The sequence below is a fragment of the Oxyura jamaicensis genome, chromosome 14 (assembly GCF_011077185.1).
Source record: "Oxyura jamaicensis isolate SHBP4307 breed ruddy duck chromosome 14, BPBGC_Ojam_1.0, whole genome shotgun sequence".
Lineage (NCBI taxonomy): Eukaryota > Metazoa > Chordata > Aves > Anseriformes > Anatidae > Oxyura > Oxyura jamaicensis.
The window spans coordinates 9563860-9589716 of NC_048906.1; the positions used below are offsets into that span (position 1 = coordinate 9563860).

At 38.6% G+C, this 25857-nt stretch overlaps 1 protein-coding gene across 3 annotated transcripts in view; it reads right to left on the reverse strand.

Annotated features, from left to right (window-relative positions):
• The window catches only part of LOC118174082 (multidrug resistance-associated protein 1), a 57339-nt gene that overhangs the window by 23597 nt on the left and 7885 nt on the right, over positions 1-25857 (reverse strand). For all 3 annotated transcript variants that reach the window (XM_035339146.1, XM_035339144.1, XM_035339145.1), the window contains exons 2-15: positions 18568-18744; positions 17621-17746; positions 16328-16465; positions 15032-15157; positions 11917-11978; positions 10947-11078; positions 9407-9634; positions 8512-8689; positions 7649-7810; positions 6848-6940; positions 5349-5552; positions 2721-2867; positions 2265-2352; positions 644-713 (exon numbers count right to left, since the gene is read on the reverse strand). In XM_035339146.1, coding sequence (XP_035195037.1) covers positions 644-713; positions 2265-2352; positions 2721-2867; positions 5349-5552; positions 6848-6940; positions 7649-7810; positions 8512-8689; positions 9407-9634; positions 10947-11078; positions 11917-11978; positions 15032-15157; positions 16328-16465; positions 17621-17746; positions 18568-18594 — 1781 coding nt within the window. In that variant the 5' untranslated portion in view covers positions 18595-18744. The remainder of the gene's footprint in view (positions 1-643; positions 714-2264; positions 2353-2720; positions 2868-5348; positions 5553-6847; positions 6941-7648; positions 7811-8511; positions 8690-9406; positions 9635-10946; positions 11079-11916; positions 11979-15031; positions 15158-16327; positions 16466-17620; positions 17747-18567; positions 18745-25857) is intronic.

Genomic DNA, 25857 nt, shown 5'->3' on the forward strand with positions numbered 1-25857 from the left:
CTGTAAGCAGAAATGTAAATACAAATGGATGTTCCCCACATAGTACCCTTGCCCTAAACGACATGCAATTTAAAACCCAAGATCAGCCAAAACGAAGGGAATGGAGCACTGGGAAGACTGGACTGGTAGCTCTATCTCCCCAGTTACTTTGGTAGTCATACTATGTACGATGCTCTTCACTGGTTTTCTCCAGCAAAGGAACCAAGGATTGCTACAGTTCAGAGAGAACGGGATTTTTAAAGGTAGTCTCTGAGGACATAGTGCAAAGGTAAGAGACTAGGGATAATTAAGAGGGGACAATCTAATTGCATCCTCTAGATGGAGCTCATCCCATCTGCAGCCTGTAGCAAGAACTTGAAATCTCTAAAGCTTTCTCTCCTCACATCATACCTCTTGCTACTCCCATTTGCATTTCAAACTGAACATTGCAAACTCCTCTATTTCATGAAGTCTCTGGTTAAAATACAGTATATATATATATAAACACACATATATTACATTTAAATATAAATAACCAGGTGTTATTTGTTTTCCTGTTCCTTTAAAGAAAAAAACTCTTCTGCATATAGACTATTTAATTTAAATACAGATAATCTATGATTCAGCACAACTACAGAGTAGAACAAAAAATACCAATTCTTACCTATTCAGTGAAGGAGGATCATTTCTGGACCAGCTAAATGTTGCATTCTTTACAATAATACTTCCTTCAGCTGATGAACAGAAAAATTGTATTTACACAAGTGTCAAAGCAAGCAACTAAACTGTATGCTCTGAATCATGCCACAGAAGTAAATCTAAGTACACAGAAACAGAGGTATGAAACTACCTTTGTAGCACAACAATAACCTGCTGCTTACCAGAAGCTTGTGTTCTATCAGTCAAAGCAGAATAATAAGCATAAGAACGGTAAGTCTGACCTCAGCAGAGAGTCTGAAGTTACACATCTTCAGTAACCAGGAAGTACACGAATGCCAGCTGTAAGATCCTGACTAATTCAGCCATCTCCTCCTTTACCCAGCAATTCCGCTGCAGTACTTCAAAGTCAGTTCAAGAAATAAAGCAGCCTCGACCTGACTTGTGCTTCAAGGGGACATCAGCTCAACTGCTATTTCTATGTGGAAAGCTGAATTACCGCAAGAATAGGGAAAAGAGGTCAAACTACCAAATAAAATAAAATTGATCAAAACCAGTGTTGAGGGAGTCAGAGTGATTTAGGTTGGAATGGACTTTTGAAGACCATCTAGTTCCAGCCACCCTGCCAATGGGCAGCAATACATTCCCCTAGATCAGGTTGCTTAAAGTCCCATCCAACCTGGCCGTGAACACTTACAGGGAGTGTTCATCCACAACCTCTCTAGGCAATTTTTTTTCTTCACTTAGAGCAAGTCCAGAGGGTCCAGGAGGCAAGAAATACTTAGGCTAGACATAAGTTTGAATCAGTACAGGTACAACCCATCATGGACAAAGTTTATTTTAAAAATCCATTAAACCCTAATCTAAAGATTTGTGAATGAGGTATAGCACTGGTGGTTATCACCTGAGAAAGGGGAGGAGCTATTCCCAGAAGGAAGATGGGAAAAAAAAAAAAAGTTAGATGACTGCTTACATGAAAACCAAGTGCCTGAAGTCATACATAGGTCAGCTAACCACATGAGAGGGAGGACGGGGGATTTCACTATCTTTGTAATAAGGAAGGAAAAAAATTGTTTAGGAGTGACCGACATTGTTAAATCAAGGCTTGTCTTGCAAGACAAAAGGGTGTTGGCTTTTCGGTAAGCCTGCCTTCACACTCATCTCTCTCCAACAGCCCTATATAACCACAGCAGCAGTACTAGATGTAGTACAGCTCAGAGTAATGCTCTTTGCACAAAATAAAGTGGAGGCATTTGCCAGAACTGGGACTTATCCTTTCTCTTTCAAAGGTTCTGAAGCGGTATACAATTGCTTTTCTTGAGAATGGTGTGTTTGGGGACAGCGTTAATTCTGGTCCTCTTAACTTTCAAATGGGTACACTTGAAACTGTCTAACAAGTCATTTATTCTGCAGTTTGGACGGAAACTGGTGAGAGGAGAGAAATTACCCCTGAGTAGGTGGTAGAAATTCTATATAACTCAATTTTACAACCCTCCCCCCTTTTACTTTCTGGCTGAAATCAGTGAAATCCAGAAAGATGCAGTACATTTGTTACAGAAAAGCAGAAGAAATGCTGCAGAGCCAGCCAAAACCTGCACAAACTCCTTTCCAACAGCACTGAAACTCACCATCTGTGGTGGGACCCCTGATTATGCTGTCTGGATCTAACTCTTCATGTGACAGAAACACCCTTAGGCGCTTCAAGGACACACTGGCCTACATGGAAAAGAGATGCAAAACTCTCTTATATTCTGTTCATTATGGTTAAGAGCAGTGTTTTACACCATGTATACATTTCATCATTTTTACACATCCCTCCTTAAAACCACTGTATTGTTTCTTGGACAGGCATTGAGCTTGCACTTCCCAGACCTCAAGAAATATGACTGATTTCAGGAACACTGATCTACTGTACCTGGGATTTAGAATTATGCTTTTTATAGCATTCAATACACTAGAAACGCAAACACCTTTACTGCGGTTACTGAATTTCACCAGAGGACTTTCTCTAAGCACAGAAATATAATCTTTTCACCCAATGACTATTTCTGCACAGAAAAACTTGTTAATAACTGAAATCTTACTTCTACTATGCTGCTGATAACCATAGGAAGCATGTTCAGTGGAAATCTGAGGATGTTGAATAAAGCTAGGGATACAAATGCCTTCTGAGCATCCAAGACGTTGTTCTTGTCTATTTTGACATACACAGCAAATGTGGACAAGGCAACCTGAAACACAAAGTATAATGGTTACAACAAGGATTACTTTTTTTTAAGCCACTAAATCAAGAAACATGCAGTCTGACAATGAGAATCAGAGATTTGCAAATCAAAGGAAGAGCAATGCTCTGATAAATTCCTTGTTCCTGGCAACACTTTTTGCAAAACAAGCATTTGATTTTAATGTATTGTTGTAAAAAAGAAGTTGATGGTGCCTCTTGGAAAACTTCTGAGAAGGTGCCAAGTGTTCACTTTCTTTACATAGCAAGGGTGAAGCCACAAATGGCCTAGAACTTGTGGTCACCCAGTAGAAGGGAAGGAAAGGAAAGATTGCTAGCCTTTGTTTCTTCTCCTTCAGAAAGAAGTCACTCCCCTTTGTACCAGACACTATGATCGATAACACATATATACTGAGAAGTTAGAATTAACCCAAGTTATTAGTTATTAGGTAACATAGACAGTTCACAACAGAAAAGTTTTAAGATCCCTGCTGAACAAAAAAAATGACATTGAATTCCTGCTATCAATCATAAGGTACAAAAAAATAATTTTATACAGTTATTTACATCTTTAAAAGTATGTTGATTAAGTTATAATAAAACTAAAGTAAGTTATAATAAAACTAAAAGTATTAACTAAGTTAAGCCAAAAAAAAAAAAAAAAAAACAGCACAACCCCTCCCTATCACAGGGAATTTTCACTTGCAGATCAATTCCCTTCACAGCCATTTCTTCCACGGTAAGAACATTCATACTTCAGTAGATAATAGGAACAACTCTTTCACACACATTGACACAAGAACACAAGGCAAGAAAACATGGCTGGCTAGCTACTGGTGACGCTCTCCCTCAAGACTTGAGGCCATTAGCTCAAATGCCTACAGAGGAGTCTCATCTAAGTACAGCATCCACTTAAGACATTCATATTTATGTTTAAAGTCTGACTGCCGTGAAGCCATGTATTGTTCTTCTTACGGTGGCTGACTCAGCTGTGTCTGGTACGGTAGCTTGTTTGTACAATCCTTAGTTCGGACACACATATCCCAGGGAGAAAGCCCTCCCAGAGAGATCAAAAACAAGACAGGCTCCAAAGAGTAACTTCAGAAGCAGCATGCCTGCACTCTTGTGTTACCAAGAATTAGTCTGAAATACACCCTTATCAGCACAGACAGCAGCACGGGAGGCACTGCACAGCGAATAGCTCCCTGACACCATTACTAAACAAAGTGTCCTGCCATTGAAACAGGAGAAGGAGTAGAAGAAAGTCTTCTGCACATCAAAAGTGCTTTCAAATAGGCACCTGCATAATTCTTTAATCAGAAGTTGAGAAGAATATATACTGAAGAATAAAAATCTGGGAAACTGCATGTTAAACAGCAGTCTTACACTTCAGGCTGTACCAATTCTGTCCCAGTGGCAAACCCTCTAAGGTTCAGGACCTTTGCAACATACACAATGTGCACTGAAACAGATCTACTCATTAGGGGAATTCATCTCAAACTCTGAACAACAGCATTAAGGAGTCCACATGCATGGTTTTATTTAGAAACTTCATTTAATAATGTATTTATATTAAAACCATCTCAGACTTCTTTTAGAAAAGCATTCGCTTAAGAATGCTGCTGATATTTCCTATCCAGGGCACTGCTTCTTCTGCCTTTCATCATGCCCAGAACATAATGTAAACACTACATAATATTTGCAGGGAAGGAATCTGAGGCTGGAAAGTACACTTAAACACCTTCAACTGGAACAGCACATATTTTATCCTAATGTAGTCATGGCCTCTATTTGCTTCTGCATACAAGAACCCTGGCCCATTGTTCTAATAGGGTCTGAAGCAACTTTGATGTGATCTCACCCTTCTCTCTCTTTTATTAGTTTGAATGTAAGCTAGCCACAAACACAGTGGAGATGTTTCACATATTTTTATTTTTTTTTTTTAATAGGAATTTAAAGCAATCCCAAGCTATGCAATGGCTTCACCTCTCCAGATTGCTCTTAAATAGATGTGGGGAGAACCCAGGCCAGAGGCACACTTGGCGTGCAATGTTCCATTAGATCTAGGACTCTTATCCAAGGATCTGCTGCTTTCAGAAACATACTGAAGCAAGGGAACTTTTTCTTTGTTGTTGAGCACAACTACCACCTGGATGGCATTGTGCACATTAGTAATTTCTTCTTAATCTGACATTGCTTTTAATCTTAGGTCCCTCGAGAATACCAGCAAAGGTAGAAGGAATGGGGGAAAAATAGTTTTTATTTTTAAATAATTAAGTCATTAACTCTTAAGATACATTCAACATGGATCTCACTAATATCCAAAGAAAACAGAAGAGCCTTCTGTAGGAAGAACCTTCTGTACTTCAGAGTAGGAAGTATTCCTACTTCTCCATTCATTACAAAACAAAACAAAAACAAGTTCTCAAGTATTGCTTTGGAAAGCGTGATCCCAAACAGAGGAACAGACCTACAGATTTGTTTCACTTACCAAAAAAGGAGCACAAACCCAAGTGAAAGTAGCCATCGCAGCGAGGTAAGCAGATTTTTTTAGGACTTTGAGCTCTTTCTGCCTGATCTCTAATACCTTCTCTCTGAAGGCTAATTCCCAAGCATAAAGTTTCAGAACTTTAATCCCATTGAGAATTTCATTCATCAGCTTAATTCTGTTGTCTTTGCTCTTCATCTGTGCCTTCTAAAAACAACATTGCAATAAATAATTAGCAGAGCACAATACTTGGCAGATTCACAAAATTCTCAGCTTTTATTTTGCAATGGCAAAATTTACCTCATTATCATCAAAAGCTTACTAGATTCCCAAGCAGGAAATCTGAGACACTATCTGAACAAACAAATACACAGAATTAACACATTTTAAAAGAATGCTTCATACAACTAAAAACCTGAATCAAGATCAAAACAATTGTGGTACTGGTTTAAGTGTGATTAATTCTGCACCAGAGAGCCTCAAGGCTCAGGTTCCTCCTAAGTACAACATGCAGTTAAAAGTATACCACTTGCAGTTCACATCTGACCTTATACAAAACCTGGTTTTGCTTCATTTTCAATGCTTCCTGATGGTGTACTAAGGAAAAAAGCTTTCTATTCAGCAGAAAGAATACAGACCATTAGGAAGAGGTAAACCTTTGAAGAAACTATTTTAACGAGGGCTGAGCAAAGCTGAAACGATGTTCTGACTCAGCACCCAGCAGAGTTAGCAGACTGCACCAAGGCAGCTATCTCAGACAGCTGTTACGAGGGACAGCATGGCTGTGACCATCTACCTATTTCTACGTCACGCCATGTAGGAAACAAATGCTGTGGTACATTCTGATGAACATCTAGAGATAAAATGTTTCATTCAAATAAATTAGCAAATAACAGGGGAAATGTATTGAACTCAGCTAGTAGTGAAGTTTTCACCAGAAAGCACAGAGCTGTTGGAGGTTGCTTTTGCAATAGAACACATGAGAGTTTGAGCCTAGATTTACCTACGTGCACCCTCTGTAACTAACTGACCCTCTCTAATTAAAATCTACTATGACCCAGGAAGAACCAACCACTGAGACTCGTTCCTCCTCATCCCACCTGGAAGAAAACAGAACAGCAAGAAAAGACACACCAAAACTGCAACCACCATCCTGGAAATGTAAATATTTCACTAATTTTAACGTTCATTAGGCAAACAGTACCACAAGTTTCCTTTTGAGTTCTTAGGCAGCAAGTTAAAAACTAAATTAATTTCAATCCAAACATCAGGCATTTCTTGAAGCTGGCTAATCTTCAACCTTGCTGTTAACTTCTGAAGATTTTTTGGACGATTATGTATAGATGTAAGGCTGAAGAATACATGTATTTGCATTTATTCTGCATACACATCATTTCTGACCCTTCCATCCTTTCCCTTTTTTAAGCTGTAAATACATAGGAGGCACTCAAAGAACAGTACACATTTCTTAAAAGCACTGTCACATACATAGAGCTTATTACCTGATAGGTTTTGGTCTTCATTGCCATCACAGCATTTATGGGAACCAGAAGGATCATAACAGCCACACCTGCCAGTACAGAAGGACCTAAATTCTGACGAGAAAAAATATACAATTGTAAACATTTATTCAAAACCATTTTTTAAGACCCAGGGTCAAACCACTGCATGTGGTGCAGAACAGCATTCTGAAGTATCTTTTCAGCATCTTCTCCCCTTTTCAAGAGCAGCTTAGAGGAGGAAGACGATGATCCAATATGGACTTGAACTTATGTTTACATGCTTTGACTTTTGAAACTTAGACATACATAAGTAACCTTAATACAGAAGTATATTTTACTCAAACGAGATTTTGTCTTTTGTTCTGAAGTAGAGAACCATGCAGTGAATGACCAACTTCTTGATCAATTTCATTACCCTTCTGACTGACAGTAACAACTGGCAAGAGACAGCCTGCTGACTGGACTAGAAATAACATGCTTCTCATATGGTGACTCTCTGAGTGTAGAACTAGGACCACTTTTCTTCAAATCACATGAGAAATGAGATATTGTAGGTGTTGCAGTCCCCCCAAAATGAGTAGCTCCCATCTGCATCCTACCCACATACACTAGGTTATACAAATTCAAAGCCTTCCTTCTTGATAACTGTGAAAAAAGTAGCTCTGAAACAATTCTGAACAGCGTTTGTTCCATGCTGCTGTAAATACTCCAGCGGTCTGAACAACAGCTCTCTGCAGTCATGACAATAAGAAACAGCACATTACCAAATTCAAAACAGCATACAACACATATAATACTCACCTGCCACAGTAAGTACAGTGCTAGTATCACCTGGAGGGGTGCAGACCAAATCATGTTTATATAGGTAGCCAAGTCCATGAATCTCTGAGCATCCACAGACATTAGATTTACAATTTCACCCACAGTAGAAGTCTTTCTGGCAGAATTTGTGATAACGAGTGCCTAGGTGCAGATTTTAAAAAAAAAAAAAAAAAAAAAAAAAAATGAAAAAAGACTTCTCATTTCCTCTTTCTCCAAAGAATTGAAATTGCTTTACCAAGCTTCATCTTTAAGCACCCTTTTCATGCTTCACATTCTATCTACCCTGCACATCTTAAAAAACGTCATGTGTGCTGATGGAAAAAGCACTCAGGTTAAATTAAAAATAGCAACAGGTATTTGCAAATAGGGTTGGTTGGTGCTTTTATTGCTTGTGGAGGCATGGGGGTTGCTTTTCTCTTTTAAGCGTAAAAAGTAGAATCTTTGCTTCTTGTCACATATTTTTCTCAAACAGCAAACAATCCTAAGCTTTCTAAAACGTCCCAGATTACTCCAGGAAAAGGCAGTACTGCCCATTAAGTCACAAAGTAAGCTGTAAATGTAGATGCATCTTAATTTTTGCACAAATTTAAGCAGTTTCACCCCCAGTCTAAATGAGAAAAGGTTTCTTGTTTGCCAGTGGGAAGAAGGAGTTGCAAGAAACCAGTAAATTTGAAAACTGTTCATCTCAAAGCTTTATGTTTATAAATTAGATACTCTCTTATTTCTATTAAGAGTTAGGACACTGCTGGGCTGATTCCTAACAACTTTAATTATTCAGACTTAAGCAGTGCATTCTCACAGCCGCTAAGTGGCACCATCATATATTTAGAAGAAACACTTACCTTTCGATAAATTACACCAACAATAGCTGTTTTGAGCCTCATTCCAGTTACAAAGCAAATATGAAAATACTGGTGAAGAATCAGTGTCTGAAGACAGGCACAAACAAACAGCAACCCGGTATAAAAGTAGCCCTGCCAGTTTGGGGCATGTTTGTCATTTACAAAGTTGATTAGCAATCTGTGGAGAGAGGAATTAGCAATCCTGCTATAACGAAATCAAAAGAAAATTTCAGGGTTACAAGCTTTGATTATTCTAAACATTTCATGGGTCATGCAAGCACCCAAAACATTAGACTTAAATAAAACAATTAAGCTAACTTCTTAGAAACTGGACATCATTTTATACTAGCACACTTCACCCACTCCTGCTAACAATGTAGTATTTTAAAACAAAAGTATCACATGCCTTATATGCACAGCATTCTCTTGGAGCTATACTGAAAAGTCTTGCATTTCCTCCAACTCAAATGCAGCTACCTCTAGTCTTTTTATTACTTCTCACCTTAAAGCAATACAATCTCTCCTAATGCCTTACTGTGCTCACATGCTGTGACTTGTGGTTATATAAACCTTTAAATTTCTCAGTAGTCCCACAATCATCACAGGTTAGAAATATACATTAATTCTCCTGATATTGCTGAATATGCTCTTGCCTGGCCTTCCTAGTGTTGGAAGGAAAGCTATGATGTCAACCATGTAGTGTATGATGTTATAATTTTAAAACCAATGAACCAAAATCACCTGCGTGCACGAAAACTTGCATGATACCTCTACTCCACTGATCAAGCTGCTTTGCTTCTAGCTAGGTGACTGACATACTTAAAAGCACAATTTAAGCATACTTAAAAATCTGTCCACATACTTTTAATTTAATAATAAAGTAAATAGGTCTTACTTCAAAATTTCTGGGCCTGCAAACATCAAGAGATCGTGTGCTGCTTTAAACAGGAAACTCATGAGAAAATACGGTCCAAAAGTTTTATATAACACCTTGAATAAAGATGCCTCATAGTTCTTCTGAGATGGTTTTATAATCAAAGCTTCAGCCTCTTCTGTCACATCACCATTTGAGTCATTTGATTTTTGCTGCTTTTTGGATGAGTATAACATGTTTAATGGTTGCCTGAATAAGAGTGAAAATATATTGAAGGTATACAAGGTAGCCTTTACTCAAGCATAAAACCAAACTGAAAAATGCACAGTATAAAATCAGACATTTACTTAAACTAGGCTGATAAAAGTTTCTGATATTAGCCAACTCAATGGCCTGTCCCTCTTACATCATTCTTCATTTTAGAAACAGCAAGTGTCCCACGAACAGGGATAACTATTTACTGCAATTCTTTATAGTTTAACTGGGTTTTACTGTGAATCTCTCCTATAGCAGTTCAGGGGAATGAGGTAATCTGTAATCTGTGTTAAACTCAAAAAACAAAGGATGTTATTATTCTAAAATTCAGTATGCTGAACCTTCATCAAAATTGAATTTAAATCCTGTATTACAGGAGTTAAAAGTTCAGTCAGATTTATGCCCAGTCATCCCCAATGAGCTGAACACATCTATTTCACGCAGCTGGCTTACATCAAACTATGTACTTCCGAACTTCTGAGGACAAGCTGTAAGTAAAAACACGCTGCAAGAAAGCAAGCACTCCTCCTTCAATGAAAAGGTACTTCTATTTAGGTGCAGTAAAAGATGATGAAAGGAGAATAGAAACTGCAGGCATGCAGTCTTTCTAATTTTAGCCATCTTGCTTAGGTGTTCAGGCTCCCTATATAGTCAAAGGAAAGAAAGAAGCTTCTCACTTCTACACTCTGAACTCCTGAGACTCCACTAACTATAGAGGGAGCCCAAGCTCCTAAATAGCATGGCTGAAGTTTGACTGGGTGAAAATACTCCCTCCTAAGGAGCCAGGTGTGTGTGGAGAACTCCTATACAAGAAAAATTACAATAATTGCCTTTGGATCATGAAAGACTAAGCAAAACTTGATGCAACTCCTAAAAAAAAAGTTCTTATTATGTACGCGCTTTAGGACAAATCCAGAGCTAGCACTTTGAGGCTTGCAGAAGCAGGTTTAGTAACACATGACAAACACTTCCAAGCAGATGCTGAATAACTTGAGCTTTTGAATTTCTACATCTCAGAGGAACCACCAGCCAAGTGAGACCATCACATCCTTTACGACACTCCCCTGTCCCAGGCTCCCAAAGGTGCCCCTATCAGAGCAATGTAGAGAAACTGTACTTGTGGGATCAAAGCACAGTAAGCTGCATCTTCCCTAGTATTCTCCAGCACATACTTCCACACGGTTATTTCCTCCTTCTCAGCATTTTAGAAATACACACAAAGTCCGTAAATATTTTAACAAAATGGTTCTTGACTAATCAATTTTCATTTGTTAGTGAAAACTTTATCACTGATAGGATAACTTACCTCTTGGTCTTTGCCCACTCTTTTGCCCAGTTTCTAGCCAAACCTGGCACTATCTCCTCTGACGTGTCCTCTTTATTTAACGACCACAAATCCTTAGCTTCTAAAGGTCTCCGATAACCCTGAATCATCAACCTGTATCAGAAAGAATTAGTATCATATATTTGAGAATAGGAGAGATATACGTGCCGTAAGACAGTGAGTGACATCCAGCTCCAGAACAAAACCAGCTCTTCATGAAAATTCACGCAAGAATTAGTACCAGTAGCAATACAGGTCCAGATGTTAAAATGGTATTTAGCTATGGATATCCTCCTGTCGTTTACTGTGAGAATTGGAAACCAAAAGATCTAAGGATCCAAGATATGCCACTGAATTCAAATTTCAGGAGAATAAAAGAAAGGATAAAGTGATCTCATTTGAAAATCAGCCAGGTGACTAATGTTCCCATGCCTAACAAATTGCGAAATCTTTATTAGCTTTTGATTTTATAAAGCCATTCCTTTCATCTAGCTTTCTATTTAAACTCTGGCCAAGCACCAACCACAAATATACACTAATAATATATTTCCATGTTTCTATGTTTAAACACCTAAGAACATGCCTTGTGATCAAGTCATACAGCTAACAAAAAAGAATGAATTATACAAAGAGCTATCAATTCTGAATGCCCTAATTTCTAAACACAGCCGATAATTTCTACCTTCTTATATTTCACAAATAAAAAATTTTGATTGTTTCAACAAACATAATAAACACATTTATTAAGCAACATTCAAAATCAAATACCCTTGATTAGGAAGTGAAAAAAGACCAATTGTTTTGCTTTAATTATCAATTTAATCTGTTTACAAAACTACCAACCAAAACAAATGAAGTTAGTATTGCATGATTATTGTTAATTGAACTCAGAACGCAGGATCCTGAAACGCCATCTAACTTTAACTGCTGCTTTATATCATGTTGGTCTTACCCAGTGATCCACCAGAATGTGATTCTGGACAGGAAAGAAGCACTGAACTCTGGACATGGTTTCTAAAGGAGAGAAAGAAGAAATCAATCCCTGTAACAGAGTGGCTGACACACAAGGACATAAGAAACAAACCAAACAGAAAAAATGCCTTTGAATTATTGTTTTCCTTCCCAAATTACTAAACTTGTCATTTATGCTTTTGAGAACTTGTTTAGAAAACACAGGTAAAAGTCCAGCTTCACAGCTGTCAGCAGACTAGCCTACTGGGACGTAGAGAAAGCAGTGTTCCCTATCTACGAGGCAACAAACAATTGATGGAATTGTAAGACAGCACAGGCCAGACAACTCACGATCAATGCCTAACTATATCAATGTAACAAATGCTACCATGAGAGCATAAGTAGCGTTTGGGTAGTTCCAGTCACTAATGAAGTTCAGGGGTAGTGTTCTGGTAGTTAAGTGCTATGATTCAATCAAAAAAGACACAAATAATAGTGAAAAAAAAATCTAACTCAGTCAAAGCATCCCAAAACAAACCTCAAAAGCTCATTCATCAACAAGCATGGGAAACTTAAGTATCCAGGCCTACAAATGCACACAGCTAGCTCATGTTCTACATCCAGAGCAACATCTCTTAAACTTTTCTTTTTTTTGTTAATATCCTCTCCTAATCTGGTTGGATTAAAATAATACAAAAGGGGGCTGGAAGAATTTCAAAAGGCATCAAAGGTGATTTACTTGCAAAATTCCAGTGGAGATTTCTCTTCCCTCTTTTAGTGCTCTGAACATTTAAAGAATGCTAAAACCAGCCACTCATTTGGCACACAAACCACTATGGTTTTTATCAACTAGAATTGGAGCTACACAGGTATTTCCATCTACAGAACTCAAACATCATTACAGTACTGCAATTAAAACAGCCAGAGCCATGTTTTTCCCAAGATTTACATTTTTAAACTCATGTTTATATAACTTGGCTTCTCCATTAAGCTATAGTTTGAAGTGTTTTGCAATCAAGCTACACAAAACAGACTTGTACATTTCCTCTCCTCCTCACAGGAGATTTTTTTAAAAAAACTTTGTATGGAAGAATGATAGTATGAGACAGCTAATTGTTGTTGAAAATGGATAAAGGGATAAGAATTCAACATTTCTATAGTACTTAAATACTTGCAACAGAATGACTGAAAGCAAATCCAACACCCTGACTTAACAAATACATTTTAAAAAAATAAAGTAACTCAAAGAAAACCCAAAAATTATAAGAAGAGGGAGGTACTTTCAGCCTTTAGCTACCTCAACATTCTTGCCAGATAAACTTCTACTTCAGCAAATATAGAGAACATGTCCCATTTCATAAAATTTCAAAATATTCTGAACTTTACAGAAAATACTGTATTACATTTTTCCTTTGTAGTTTTTAAATATATTTTTAAATGGAAACTCAAATTTAAAGAGTAAACTAGATATTGTAACTACCAAAGACTGGACTTGTAAAGGCAAATGTTTAAATATTAAAAGGTTTGTATTACATTGGATTGTAACCATTTCAATTTATTAAAAATAGCATTATGTTACAACACTGAAATACTGCTAATCCTACTGACATTCATGCCAGAAAAGAATGATGATGAGCTATAAGAAGTCTGGACCTCCATAAAATAAACAAAGCAAAAACAAGATGCAAAACACATTGTTCAATTTCTATAGACATCATATCTACATCTCTGAAATTTCACCGTAACCTTTTGGTTTAATTAAACTTGTAAGAAAATTTTACTGAAGACTAGCAAACATTTCTCTTGTGGAAAAGCTTGGTAGAAGGAAATAAAACATTTTTAGAATGAGTAACATGATTTGTTTTTCCTATCATAATATTTAACAAACACAACACTCACCAAAAAGTTAATACAGAATGTGTGCCTTATTTCCTAGAGACACTGCTAGAAGCACTCAGACACAAGAAAAAATGACTGTTTTCAGAGCACCTTGTAATTATTGTAACCATGATCAAAGCAAGAAAAAGGTTTTGATAAATCCATAGCATGCTGTCGAATACTTTTCATCCTTGAATAAGATGAAAAGAACCCAAAGATGAAGAGAATCCAGAGACTCAGCAATACACTCTGTTCTCCAGGCACACACATGCAGACCGTCTGTCTGTGGCAATGCAGCACACCACAGACAGGCACACTGGACACTGAAGGAGGTAGAAACTGCAATTCATTGACTGGTACCAGTTGTGGTCCTTTTCCATAGTTAAAAAGGCAACATTCATCCCACACACACGCACTTCAAACTTTCCTTCATCAGTCAGTGCCAGCTAATGTCCATCAAACCAGAATGAGCCCTTATAAAAGAAATACAGAACTAGGGCTTCTGAACTTGGCACATCCACCAAACCCCAGGCAGCAACAGGCATCATTCCACTGGGATTCAGAAGATAAAGCTCAGGGCTGAGCAAGCAGAATGATAATCAAGCATCCTGTGGGTCACTTTAGATCTGTGCCATATAACTGGCACATATAACTATGAACACATGTGAGAAAGATAATGTCTAGATAAAATGAAAGTTCTACATGCAGATCACCCTCTACCTTAACTGCCATTTCTATGGTTGACAGAGTTCTTGCAATCGAACTAGTTCAATTGTTGCTTGACACAGAGGTTCCTAAAAAATTCAATACAACTATTCAAATTCTCAAGTTTTACAGGTGTAAATTGTTCCTCACCTTCAACTGAAGGGAATGCACACCCTTATGAGTTTACTGCTTACTGTACGGTATCAGATGAACAGAATGACAGCATTTCAAATCAAACTTTCCCACTGACTGCCAGAAGCACTACTGAATATAATTAACATTGACTTTACCTTTAGGAATGCTATTCAGAAATGACCGAGACTGGTTTTGCTCTCTTTTTTAAATATAGCCCACCCTGTTTTGCATGTTACAGGCTTCATCTACTGCTCCACCAACTAAGGAGCATAAAGAACATTAATTTGCAAATTCAAGTCAAGAAAGTTTCAATGATTTAGCATTTAGGAGAATATGGCCCTATAACTCATTGAACAAAACATATCAGTTATAATACTCAGTGTAGACTGAACACTTACAGGATCATTTACTGTCTCAGAAAACAAAGGTGGTTGCTCTGGAAAACAACACAGTATGAGTTGTACAAGTAACAGGATGAAGTATGTGCAGAAGGTGACATAACGAAACACATCCACTTCAGCACCCTACAAAGGAAGGTAAGGAAGGTAATTAAGAGGCTTGAGAAATTTCTTTAAAACATGTTACCATTTACAAAAAAACGGATCTTTACTGTAAACTCTGCAAACTACATTGATATTACACTACACACACCACCACCACCCACCAACCTCCCTGCAAATTAAAGTCAACGACTATTTTGGTGATGGGAAGGTAAAGACAGCGAGGAAGAGACAAAGGATATCACATATGGAATCTCCCAACTTTGTTTTCACTCTATCAGTGCCATAAATACTCAAGTATAAGCTTCTTCTGTAGAGATGTGTTCCTTAAGACATGTTCTGTACCAACACAGTATGTCCCAATTAAGAATCAAAGTGTTCTACACAAGAGCAAAGCATTTGTGCTCTGGATAGAAAGGGTTTTCCAAAGCAAACTTGTTAGTATGCATTCAAAAAAGATAAGAATCAGAGAAGCAGAATTTTTATTACAATTTGTTGTGCTCAAACTCCAGAGGTTCTTCCATTTTTTCTATTGGGACTGATACATAAAGCATAGTTCAAAGAAATTAAAGCACAAGGATGGACATAGTTAAAGACAAAAATATTACATATTAGCACATAGTTAAAGACAAAACCCACCCTCAAAAGCTAAAGACAAACGGCTGAAAGGTCTCAAAATTCAAATGTCTTTTCTTTGAAGAAAGGAAAGTGATATGTCACTTCCAGGCACATTAAGCTGTTATTTGAGGTGTTACTATAAAGCAAACTGACATGAAAACGTTTCACTTCTGTACTTTCATTTTCTCTCATCAGATATGAGACCACATCACCATCAAACCAAGTGTTTCAGGAAGTCTGCTGTATAATCAACAGGAAGATGTAAACTCCCAAAACAGTTTCATATCAAACATTATAGACATTTATTTTATTCAAGCAGACATATCCCCTTTCTCAAACAGCCAGAACTTTCTTGTCAACTGTTGCTACAGTATGATCACTATGAATTTCACTAGCATTTCAAAACCTGAAAAACAAGGGCCATTAAGTCATGCTCATTTTGCATTTGTAACCCAGGGAGTGAAGGTACACTGAATGGATCATTAACTAACTTGACCAACATAATTAGCAATAAAGTACTTTATTATAGCAGTATTGGGAATTATTTTCAGCTGAATGAGGCTAGCAATCACTTACCGTATTTAAGGCAAGTATTATTTTGGATCTAAAAATTACAGTGGCACATAGCAATGAGATGAGCCAGAAAATCGTCATTACACCTGAAGACTGGACTCCTTTCATTCTTTCATATTGTATTAAAAATGTGGCAAGCAACTGTGGACAAACAAGATAAAAAGATATTCACAAGCTAGGTTTTACAACAACAGATTATACACATACACAAGGTACCAAGGTAGAGTGTGACTATGAAACATTTCAAATCCCTTATCTCCCAGGTATACTAACAGCCAGAGATTTCAAATGTAATGCAAAAATATGTTTAAATTAAAAAAAATAAATCTCTGGAGCAGTAAAGATAAGTAGTGGACAACAGAAAAGGGGTATGTATGACAGGAGCAAACCACCACATACACAAACACACTGTCAGTCTTTATTTTTTCACTTTTCTAGTTTTACATTGCAAATCAACGTAATTATAGTGACTCTATGTCCTTTCCAAGTAATTCCTGACTAGTTTTCAAAACAAAGATTTCTTTCCACACAAGAAGTCTGACAAAAGTTTGATATCTATCCCATTAAATGATCACAAACTATTTAACAGGTCTTACATCTGTCAGTTTGTTTCAGGGCTGCTGGGGTTTTTGCTTTGTTTGTTGTTGTTATTGTTCTTCCCCCCCAAACATCATGTTTAATCACCCCTATTCCAAGTTGGTGATAAATGTAGGACAACTGTATAATCAATAGCAGGACATTTTCCTTGAAAAGAAGATTGCAGAGATACTGAGGAAAGACAACAATACTTATGCACTAGGGTAGAAAGCGGCTAGATGGGGAAACCTATGTGCCTTGTGGGGCACCAAAAATAAAGAAAACATGCACTAAAGAATGCTACATGTAAGAAAGTTTGTAATAGCACCTTCACTGAACTTCATAAAAAACTGATGAAATTTTTATCGTCTAATTTTCATCAGTCCTCCCAGCTTGATTCTTTTTCCCTATGCTTGAATCAAGTTATTAAATGTAAGGTAGCTCAAGCCTACCAAAATAAAGCAAGATAACAAGCACTGGCTTGTGTGCTGACATGCGACAGACACACTGAGCAAAGCTGAGCTGGTGTTTTTTTTTTTGTTTTGTTTTTCTTTATCAAAAGAAAACAGACTTCAGAGTCACCATTTCACAGTTTAGCTAGAAATAGAATCTCTAATGTAAGGACTGTAGCTTAAAGAATGAAAACACTGTGCATAAGAGTAAGGTGTATGCTATTGCTTAAGGCCTTGGAACACTGAAGGCCACAACAGAAGAACTTACCATTGTTATACCCAATACTGTAGGGCTAATGAGAAAAAATGGAGCTCGAAAAATATTTTGACTTCTTTCGCAGAAAGAGTAGAAAAGGTCTGCCCAGCAGACTATCCACAGTATTAAGCCCAAAGCCTGCAATACAAAAGTGTATTTTATACATCAGTTCACATAGATCACGCAGCACAATACTTACACGAACACTACATACTGTGGGTTAATATAAGAGCCACAATCAGATCACTTATTTTAGACAATCCTACTTAACAACGTGCATGGAAGAAAAGTAATTTGGTTTTATCTACCAAATCCTACAAACAAGAACAAAGTTTATCTTTTAGTACTATACAACTCAGCATCTTATGAAGCAGAAAGCTTGGGAATCCCATGTGTGAATAACAGACTGTAGAGATAATAAACTACCCTTGTTAATATAGTCCTTCTTAAAAATTTTCATTTATTCTACAGAAAAGCAAGCATTAAGAAAATACTAAGTACCAATTTCACAATAAAAGTAGAACAGAACACCTGCAGAATTTCTAAAAACATGTTGTATACCTTTAAAAGCTGATGGGGTTATTATTATTAAGGTTTCAAGATTGAGTGGCCTCAAAAATAGTCTTGTCCAAGAGGTCTTACAAATGATTTGCATGCTTTTTTGATATGAGAGTTTCAGAAAGCCTATTGATAACAGGGCAAAAGAATAACACTACACTTGGAAATCAAACAAATGTAAAACAAGTAGATTGCAGCTAGATATTGTGCACATGGGCCGAGACTGATGTTCAACAAAAATAGTTGTGCTGAAACATAGCTGAAAACAGAATCAGGATAAACTTAAAATCACAGAATGGTTACGGCTAGAAGGGACCTCCAAAATTCATCTGGTCCAACCCCCCAGTTCAGGCAGGGATACAAATAACCTTAATAGGTTACGATTTTAAGAGGTCACGTACCGTTTTGGCTTTGTTGAGGTTTGACATTTGGATGTACCCCCTGTCATGGCAGCGAAGGTATAGGAAGTACACTGGGAAGCAGGCCCACAGGTAAATGCAAGGAATCCAGACCAGAACTGTGTTCTGAAAGCACAGGGTGAAGTCTGGATTTTCTGTGTGCCATGTCAGATTCCAGTCCTGGGGAGAATAAGTAGGTTGCATTAAAGAAAGCACAGAACTTCATTATATAAAAAGCAAACAAACAAAAAAATAGCAGCTGCTATCTGCCTTATTTTGCAACTTATTGTATATTGTGATGGATCTAATTTTATTATACTTTTCACAGCTTAGAAATTGTAAGCCTTCATTAGAAGCCATTAGAGTCACTTTTGTTGGCTACCCACAGCTACCATAATGGGTAACTCACTCAAATATAAAAATTGAGACCTTCATCAGCAGTTTCATATTATCATTGCATAAAAATAAGGTGGCAATGCTAACCATCTCCCACTACCCACGTATGTATAAGCTGCCAGGAAAATTTCAGAATGGAGTGTAAGTTTGGAAGTGTTATCTGGCACACAGTGAGTACACAGCGTGAGATAACATCACTATTTGTAAAAGAGCCTGATGGCTCCAAAGCTGTCTGCAGCAAACCCAGTTGAGACTCTGTGGTAATTCATACAAACAGCAATAAGTAGAACAGGCTCACCCTTGCAGCCTATTTCCCACTCAACAAAGGGAAAATGTACATCGATATAATTGTTTCCTTATTTCTTTCAACGTAATTCTTGAAAATCAGAAAAAACACCATATGATCAAACCAGAACTGACACTTACAGTAATGAAAATGTGATCATCATTTCCATTCCTGGTACAAGGGTTTATTATGAACATAGAATCATTCAGTTTGGAAAAGACCTCCAAGATCTGCTGGTCCAACTGTCCCACAGTTACTGCCCACTAAACCATGTCCCAGTCCAACCTTTCCTTCGGCAGGCTGTGTTGTAACATTAACTTTCATACCATATTTATCATTTCCTGGCATTAGAGAAATCCCTTCCAGTAAATTTTACCTTAACATTACTGTCTTTGCTGTAAAATTTATTACAAGGGACATTTCCTCTAAAGTGCTGTGCAGTTCTGACTCGCCACCAGAATGATGCAATACAAACACACTGCTCCTGCACACGGACTGCAGCATTCAACAGCCAAAGCAGAACTTACAGGTTTCAGTTTAAAAGACGCACAGCCAAGACGAGCAGTCACATGCCCAAAGGCCTGTCAACCACAGTGCCATTTTCAGCTGCAAAGCATTTTTTCAGACTGCTCAGAAACACCACACTTGTATCCTTACTTGCTCCCATCTTCCACTGGTTAAACAAAGTATCGTACACAATTACAGAGAAAAATAGACCTCAAAAGAAAGGGAAGATAAAACTTCCAAAAACTGCTGACCAGATATTATTTTAATCACAGAGCAGGAGGTTTCCCCTTAAATTTGACCATTTTGTATAAAGATGATAATTTCAACCTTTTTTCTCCAAAAATTTATTTTGAAAAACAAATATATAAACAAATATACTTCCCTTCCCCACTCTATTTTCTGTCCAAATCTAGGACTTTACTTGTTGAAATACAACAATATGAACAGCTATTATTTCTCCCCTGTAATTCCACAGCATTCTAAGATTTCTTTTCACTTCATTTCTTTTTCAGTTAAAAAATAAAAGAACCATCTCAAAATCTAATGCAGCTGAATGAAATAAATTAATAGCGGTAGAACATAAAAATGCCTGAATATGTTTTAGCCTGTCCATAAGGGGATCACATAAGTCGTTCGTGACAAGGCAGCAGCTCTGCGAGGCTGTGGGTAAGCCACATGCTTTTAAGTTCCCCAGCTGCATAACATCATCAGAAATTTCAGCTGAGTCATCCTTACTTTTAGCCACCACACAAGTGTTTTTCAGCCTTCTAAATCCCAGCTGCTCTGCTCCAGCACAACAGCCAAGAAAAAAAGTCTCATGACTCTGCAAGAACAGTTTACAATTGGCAAATTAAGATGGTTAATATGATTACACAAGTGAATGGACAAGATTTAATCAGCTTTACCAAAAAAAAAAAAAAAGAAATAAACAAGAGATTTGACGCTTTATTTAGTTTAGATGATGCTTAAGGAAGTTAACTACCTTCTTTTCTGGTGTTGTTTTAAACTGCTTGCAATAAAATATATCAGGTGACTACCTGAAAGGACAGGACAGCTATTGCAGGTGTCACTGCCACGTGGCAAAGTGGAAGGAAGCAGTGCTGTATGCGTGACTGCTGGGCACATTGGCTGGAGGATGTTCTAAAAAACGTGTGCAGTCTTCAGTTCATTGGACCTTCATATTTGCAATTGATGTGTTTCTGTGTGAAAGGCACAAGGGTGTGACGCAACGGTACTTCAGTGTTAAGAGCAGAAAGTCAGCACAAGTGGCCAGGCTAGAATTACTGCTAGAATTTAACAGCTACAGCAACATCAGTGTATCTTCTTTCACTCTCTTCCAGGATTTGATCCAGAGGCTGTCCAGAAGCCAAGTAAGCTGCTACTTGTTAAACACACTGTACATTGTGCAACAGAAATGGCTGCACACAGGTGAGGTACAGAACACCTTCAACTTCACATCCATTTCAGGTGACAAAAGGTGAGGAAACCACACACAAAGAGACACACGTGGCAGTATTTTTCCCTGCTGATTTCCTAGGTGCAATTAATTCTCTTTGGCTACATCTACACAAGGCAGCAGCACAAATAGGAATCGAGCTACATGCTGCTGAGGACCTAACATCCATACCAAGTGCTTTTCACACAGGTATACCCAAGGGAAGCTGCAGGCCCCCCTGCAGACTGACTGCAGTGCCCACCAGCCCCTGGAGCATGTTCCCCAGTTAACGCCTGTCTGAGGGGTGCTCAGCCCACTCCAGCATGAACCAAAGTGCAGGGCTGGGGATTGTCAGGAGACTGCCTCTGAAGCAGGATCTCAGACTGAACCTCAGTTCTGACATTAAGCAGGCAAAGTCATGAAGGACTCACATTTGAGGATCCACGTGGCAAGGTTTTGGCAGCAGGGGGCTGCAGGGGTGGCCCCTGTGAGCAGAGCCCAGCAGCTGCTCCTTGTCAGATCAGAGCCAGCTCCGGCCAGATCCAAAGGAAGCCACCACTGGCCAGAGCCGAACCATGCATGATACAGGTTGGGCCTCTGGGGGAGCATATTTAAGGGAAAAAATCTGCTGTGCTACAGCAGCAGCTGGGAGAGAGGGGCGAGAGAGTGAGGAAACGTGAGAGAAGCAGCCCTGCAGCCCCTGAGGTCAGTGCAAGAGGAGGGCAGGAGGTGCTCCAGGCATGCAGCAGCAGTTCCCCTGCAGCCTGTGGGTCCCACACAGAGCAGATCTCCATGCTGCAGCCTGTGGAGGAGCCCCCGGTGGAGCAGGTGGATGTGGCCTGGAGGAGGCTGCGGCCCATGGAGAGCCCCCACAGGAACAGGCCCCGGGCCGGAGCTGCAGCCCGTGGAGAGGAGCCCACGCAGGAGCAGGGGGTCTGGGCGATACTGCCGCCTGTGGGGGACCCGTGCTGGAGCAGTTTGCTCCTGGGGGATGGACCCTGTGGTACAGAGACATGTGGGAGCAGTTCCTGAAGAGCTGCTGCCTGTGGACAGCCCCCGCAGGATCAGTTCAAGAAGGACCCGACGTGGAGCAGGGGCAGAGAGTGACCATGAAGGAACAGCGGAGAGGAGACCAAGTATTAGGGACTGACCACAGCCCCCATTCCCTCCACTTCGGGGGAATAGGTAGGTGGATGGGAGGAAGGTGGTTTTAGTTTGCTTTTAACTCTCTCTGCGCTAGTGTGTTAGCAATAGGCAATAAATTGTATTAATCCCCTTTATGCTAAGTCTGTTTTGCCCATGACAGTGATTAGTGAGCGATCTCCCTGTCCTCATCTCAACCCAAGAGCTTTTTGTTTTTCCCCCCATTGTATTTTTTCCTCTTGTTTCCTTGAGAAGAGGAAGTGAGAGAGCAGCGTGGTGGAGCTTAGCTACCTCCCCATGTTAAACCACACCATCTCAAAAGGAAGGCATACCCTGAAGTCTGCATGGAGGATACCACAGCTTTATGATGTTCAATCCCAGCTGGAAGACATGTCAATCTCACTGTGAAATCAACATGTACTCATACTCAAATTTCAGTGTTCAGTTACAGAAGTCTAGACTAGTCCTGCCACTTTTAGGTAGATGCTTCTCCTTTGGTTTACATAAACCCAGTTTCAGAATTGTTTTGTCTCAGCAGAAGACAAAAGTCTGTAAAAATCAGTGCAGAAGCATTTACTAAAGCAGACCTTTGTATTTCATAGACCTTAATTAGCAAAACTAATTATTTTCTTCCCTGACTAAAGTATTAGAATGATTTTTGCAAGTTCTGTTAAAGCACTAAGTTGTCCCATTTTCACATCTCAAAACTTAGTAACAATACTCACTCTGATGGATCACCTAACACTTGTATTTTGAAGAGCACATCAAATGACAGAGATCCAAGTACTCATTAAAAGCCTACACAACCTAGCAGCCTCCTGCAATGCAGGAGGAGGAAGAGACAAAGTGGGTTAGTTCTACAATTAGCATAATTTGGAAGCAGCCTTTAGATTGAACCATGACTGAAGGTACCCACAGGAAAGGATTTGCAGAGTGATCCCTGTTCCTTTCTTGGTGGATGTTTGGATGATCTGCTACTGGCTTACTTTTGATCTAGTCCAGAAAACGCACGTATCCCAGGTTTTAGTTTTTTTTTCCCCTGCTTTTTAAGTCCCTTGGCAACTTTAAGGTTTCCCAGAATAGCAAACGGGTATTTTTAAAATTGTCTGACCCATTTCTCAGTTTTCGTTCTAAAAAATTAAATTTTCATTTCCATCTCCAGCACAGTAGTTGAAAAAATACCAGTACACAACAGTTTGTTGTGCCAAATAGCTTGTTTTCTCCTATGGTACAAAAAGGTTCATATCATATTTGAAGTGAAACCATCTATCTCTAAGATAAGCACAAAAAATGCTTGGTGTTCCCTAGAATCACGTGGACCTATTCAGAGGTAAACTACTTATTTAACAGCGCCTGAACCCTAGGAAAAAATAAGGACAAGTTAAATTAATTCCTGTCTAAAATTTCAGGAACAGGCGAGATAAAAACATTGGCAGTGGTCCTGTAAGACAAAATGGCAACACAAAGGATTGGTTATTCTGCTGCTGTTAAGGGAAGGAAGACTACAGGCAAGATGCATACCTCCAGTGTGTCTACTCCGAGGAGTAACAGGATTTGACACTTGCCAGGACCTTGTGCCGGGCTGCCTCTCTCCTGGCAGCCAGGAGAGGCTGCTAAGTGAACAGCCACTGGCCGCCTGTTCTCACATCAATAATCCTACTTGACCCACAGCACATTTTAAAATTCTCACTGGCAGAAACGGAAAGACCGAAATCGCTCAGTTTCATGCCTGCTGTGCGCAAGTGTGCTAGAGATACAGGCTGACAGCCACACTGTTAAACCCACCTGTATGAACCAGCTGTGACTGAAAAATGACTTAAACATTACTATGCACCTACATACAAAAATGAAATTACAAAACTACCCTGGAATCTTAATATCAAGGTCAACACTCCTTCAAGCGGAGCTGATACTGGTATCAGTGTGTACTCCCTTCTTAAATATCACCCACAGAAGAACCACCTTCTTTGAGAAACCATAGCTTGGTGTTACAAACTTATTTTCTTAGCAGCAATAAACTTTTTTTTGCTTAATTCAATGCTTACGTTTAGTAGAATGCACGTAATTAGCTCTCTCTGGCACCAACACTATTACTTCTAGTGACAACTTTCATTATAACAGTATCACCACTTTCTTATCGAAATAGGAAGTCTCACAATCTAATAGATATCACACACAAAAAAAATCCCTGGTATAACACTCATACAATCCACAAGCTGACTCAACCATTTTTCCTTCAGCCTGCCACAAGGACATCAGCCTTAACCCTACATTATTTAGAACAGAAAATTTCCCATCTGCCTCTCCCCAGATTGAAGATTTTCCTGATCTGGCCAAGCATACAACCTCAGAAGAGCTAGCAGCAGTGTACAACGTAGGGTGGAGGAAAGGACCTCTCCATTTAAGGCTGCTTTAAAGTAACTCTGAACTTGCTTTAGAGCTATCTGATACCACCATTCTCCATCAAAACCAATAAAAATGGTTACACGGTTGTCTACATTAAAAATGAAGAAAAACATAGAACTCCAAAGTGATCCAGTTTTTTAACAGGTTGGAAAAAGTTTTCAAGTCCTGCCTGTTTTCAAGTCATGATCTTGAAAGAACTCTTCAAAGTTATTCAGCTTAGCAAGCAACCTTTATTAAATTCATCCCTGGAAGTTTTGAAGAAAGACTGAAATCACGTTCTCAAAGTACTGCAAATACATCATCTTTATTCCGTCATTCACATTCCACTGTCAGATAATGAAGCATGGACTGAAGCTCAGCCTCTCTCTAAACCAGCATATTGAGACTAGAACCTACAACAAGCACAAACACACATGACCTTCACCAATGTAACATTTGCTATGTGTTAATGATTCAGACTGAACCACAAACTGATAAACAGGCAACAGATGCACATAAGAAAAATTAGTTCAGAACTCCCACAAAAAGCAGCAGAAATACCCACACCTGCCAATGAAATTACAGCCACAGCTCTCCTGTATCCTCAGTTATATTCACAGGTACTAGAAGCTATCACTATAGCTCTAAGAGCAGCTAACAAAACACTAAGATATATGACACTACCAGCAACCATCACAAGGTTCCTTCTATTTTCATGTTTATAAATCCTTTTAAAATACTACATGCATTACAGCAAAACTATTTGAAAAAAAGTACTGCTTGCATTAGAGGATCCAATGGCTCTAAAATCAATTCCAGACGAAGTTGTATAACATACAAGGACAAATGCATTTTTCCACCTTTGTTGGTATTTATTTCCTCTAGTGTGTTTTTTTTCTTAATAAGCATAAAATTAAACAAAATGCATTGATGATCTCTGCTGAGAATGCATACAAAGTTGTATTTAATGAAAGTTTTCAATATGCTGCCTATTGCTATGAAGACATGCACTAACTGTAAGAAATAAATGGTTTACTGCTTTATTGCATCATCTAAGGGTGTAGTCTGCAAGCAGGGAGTAGCAGAAAAAAATAAATTATTTGTACAGATTTTATGATAATGTCTGTCCAGCAGCTACTTC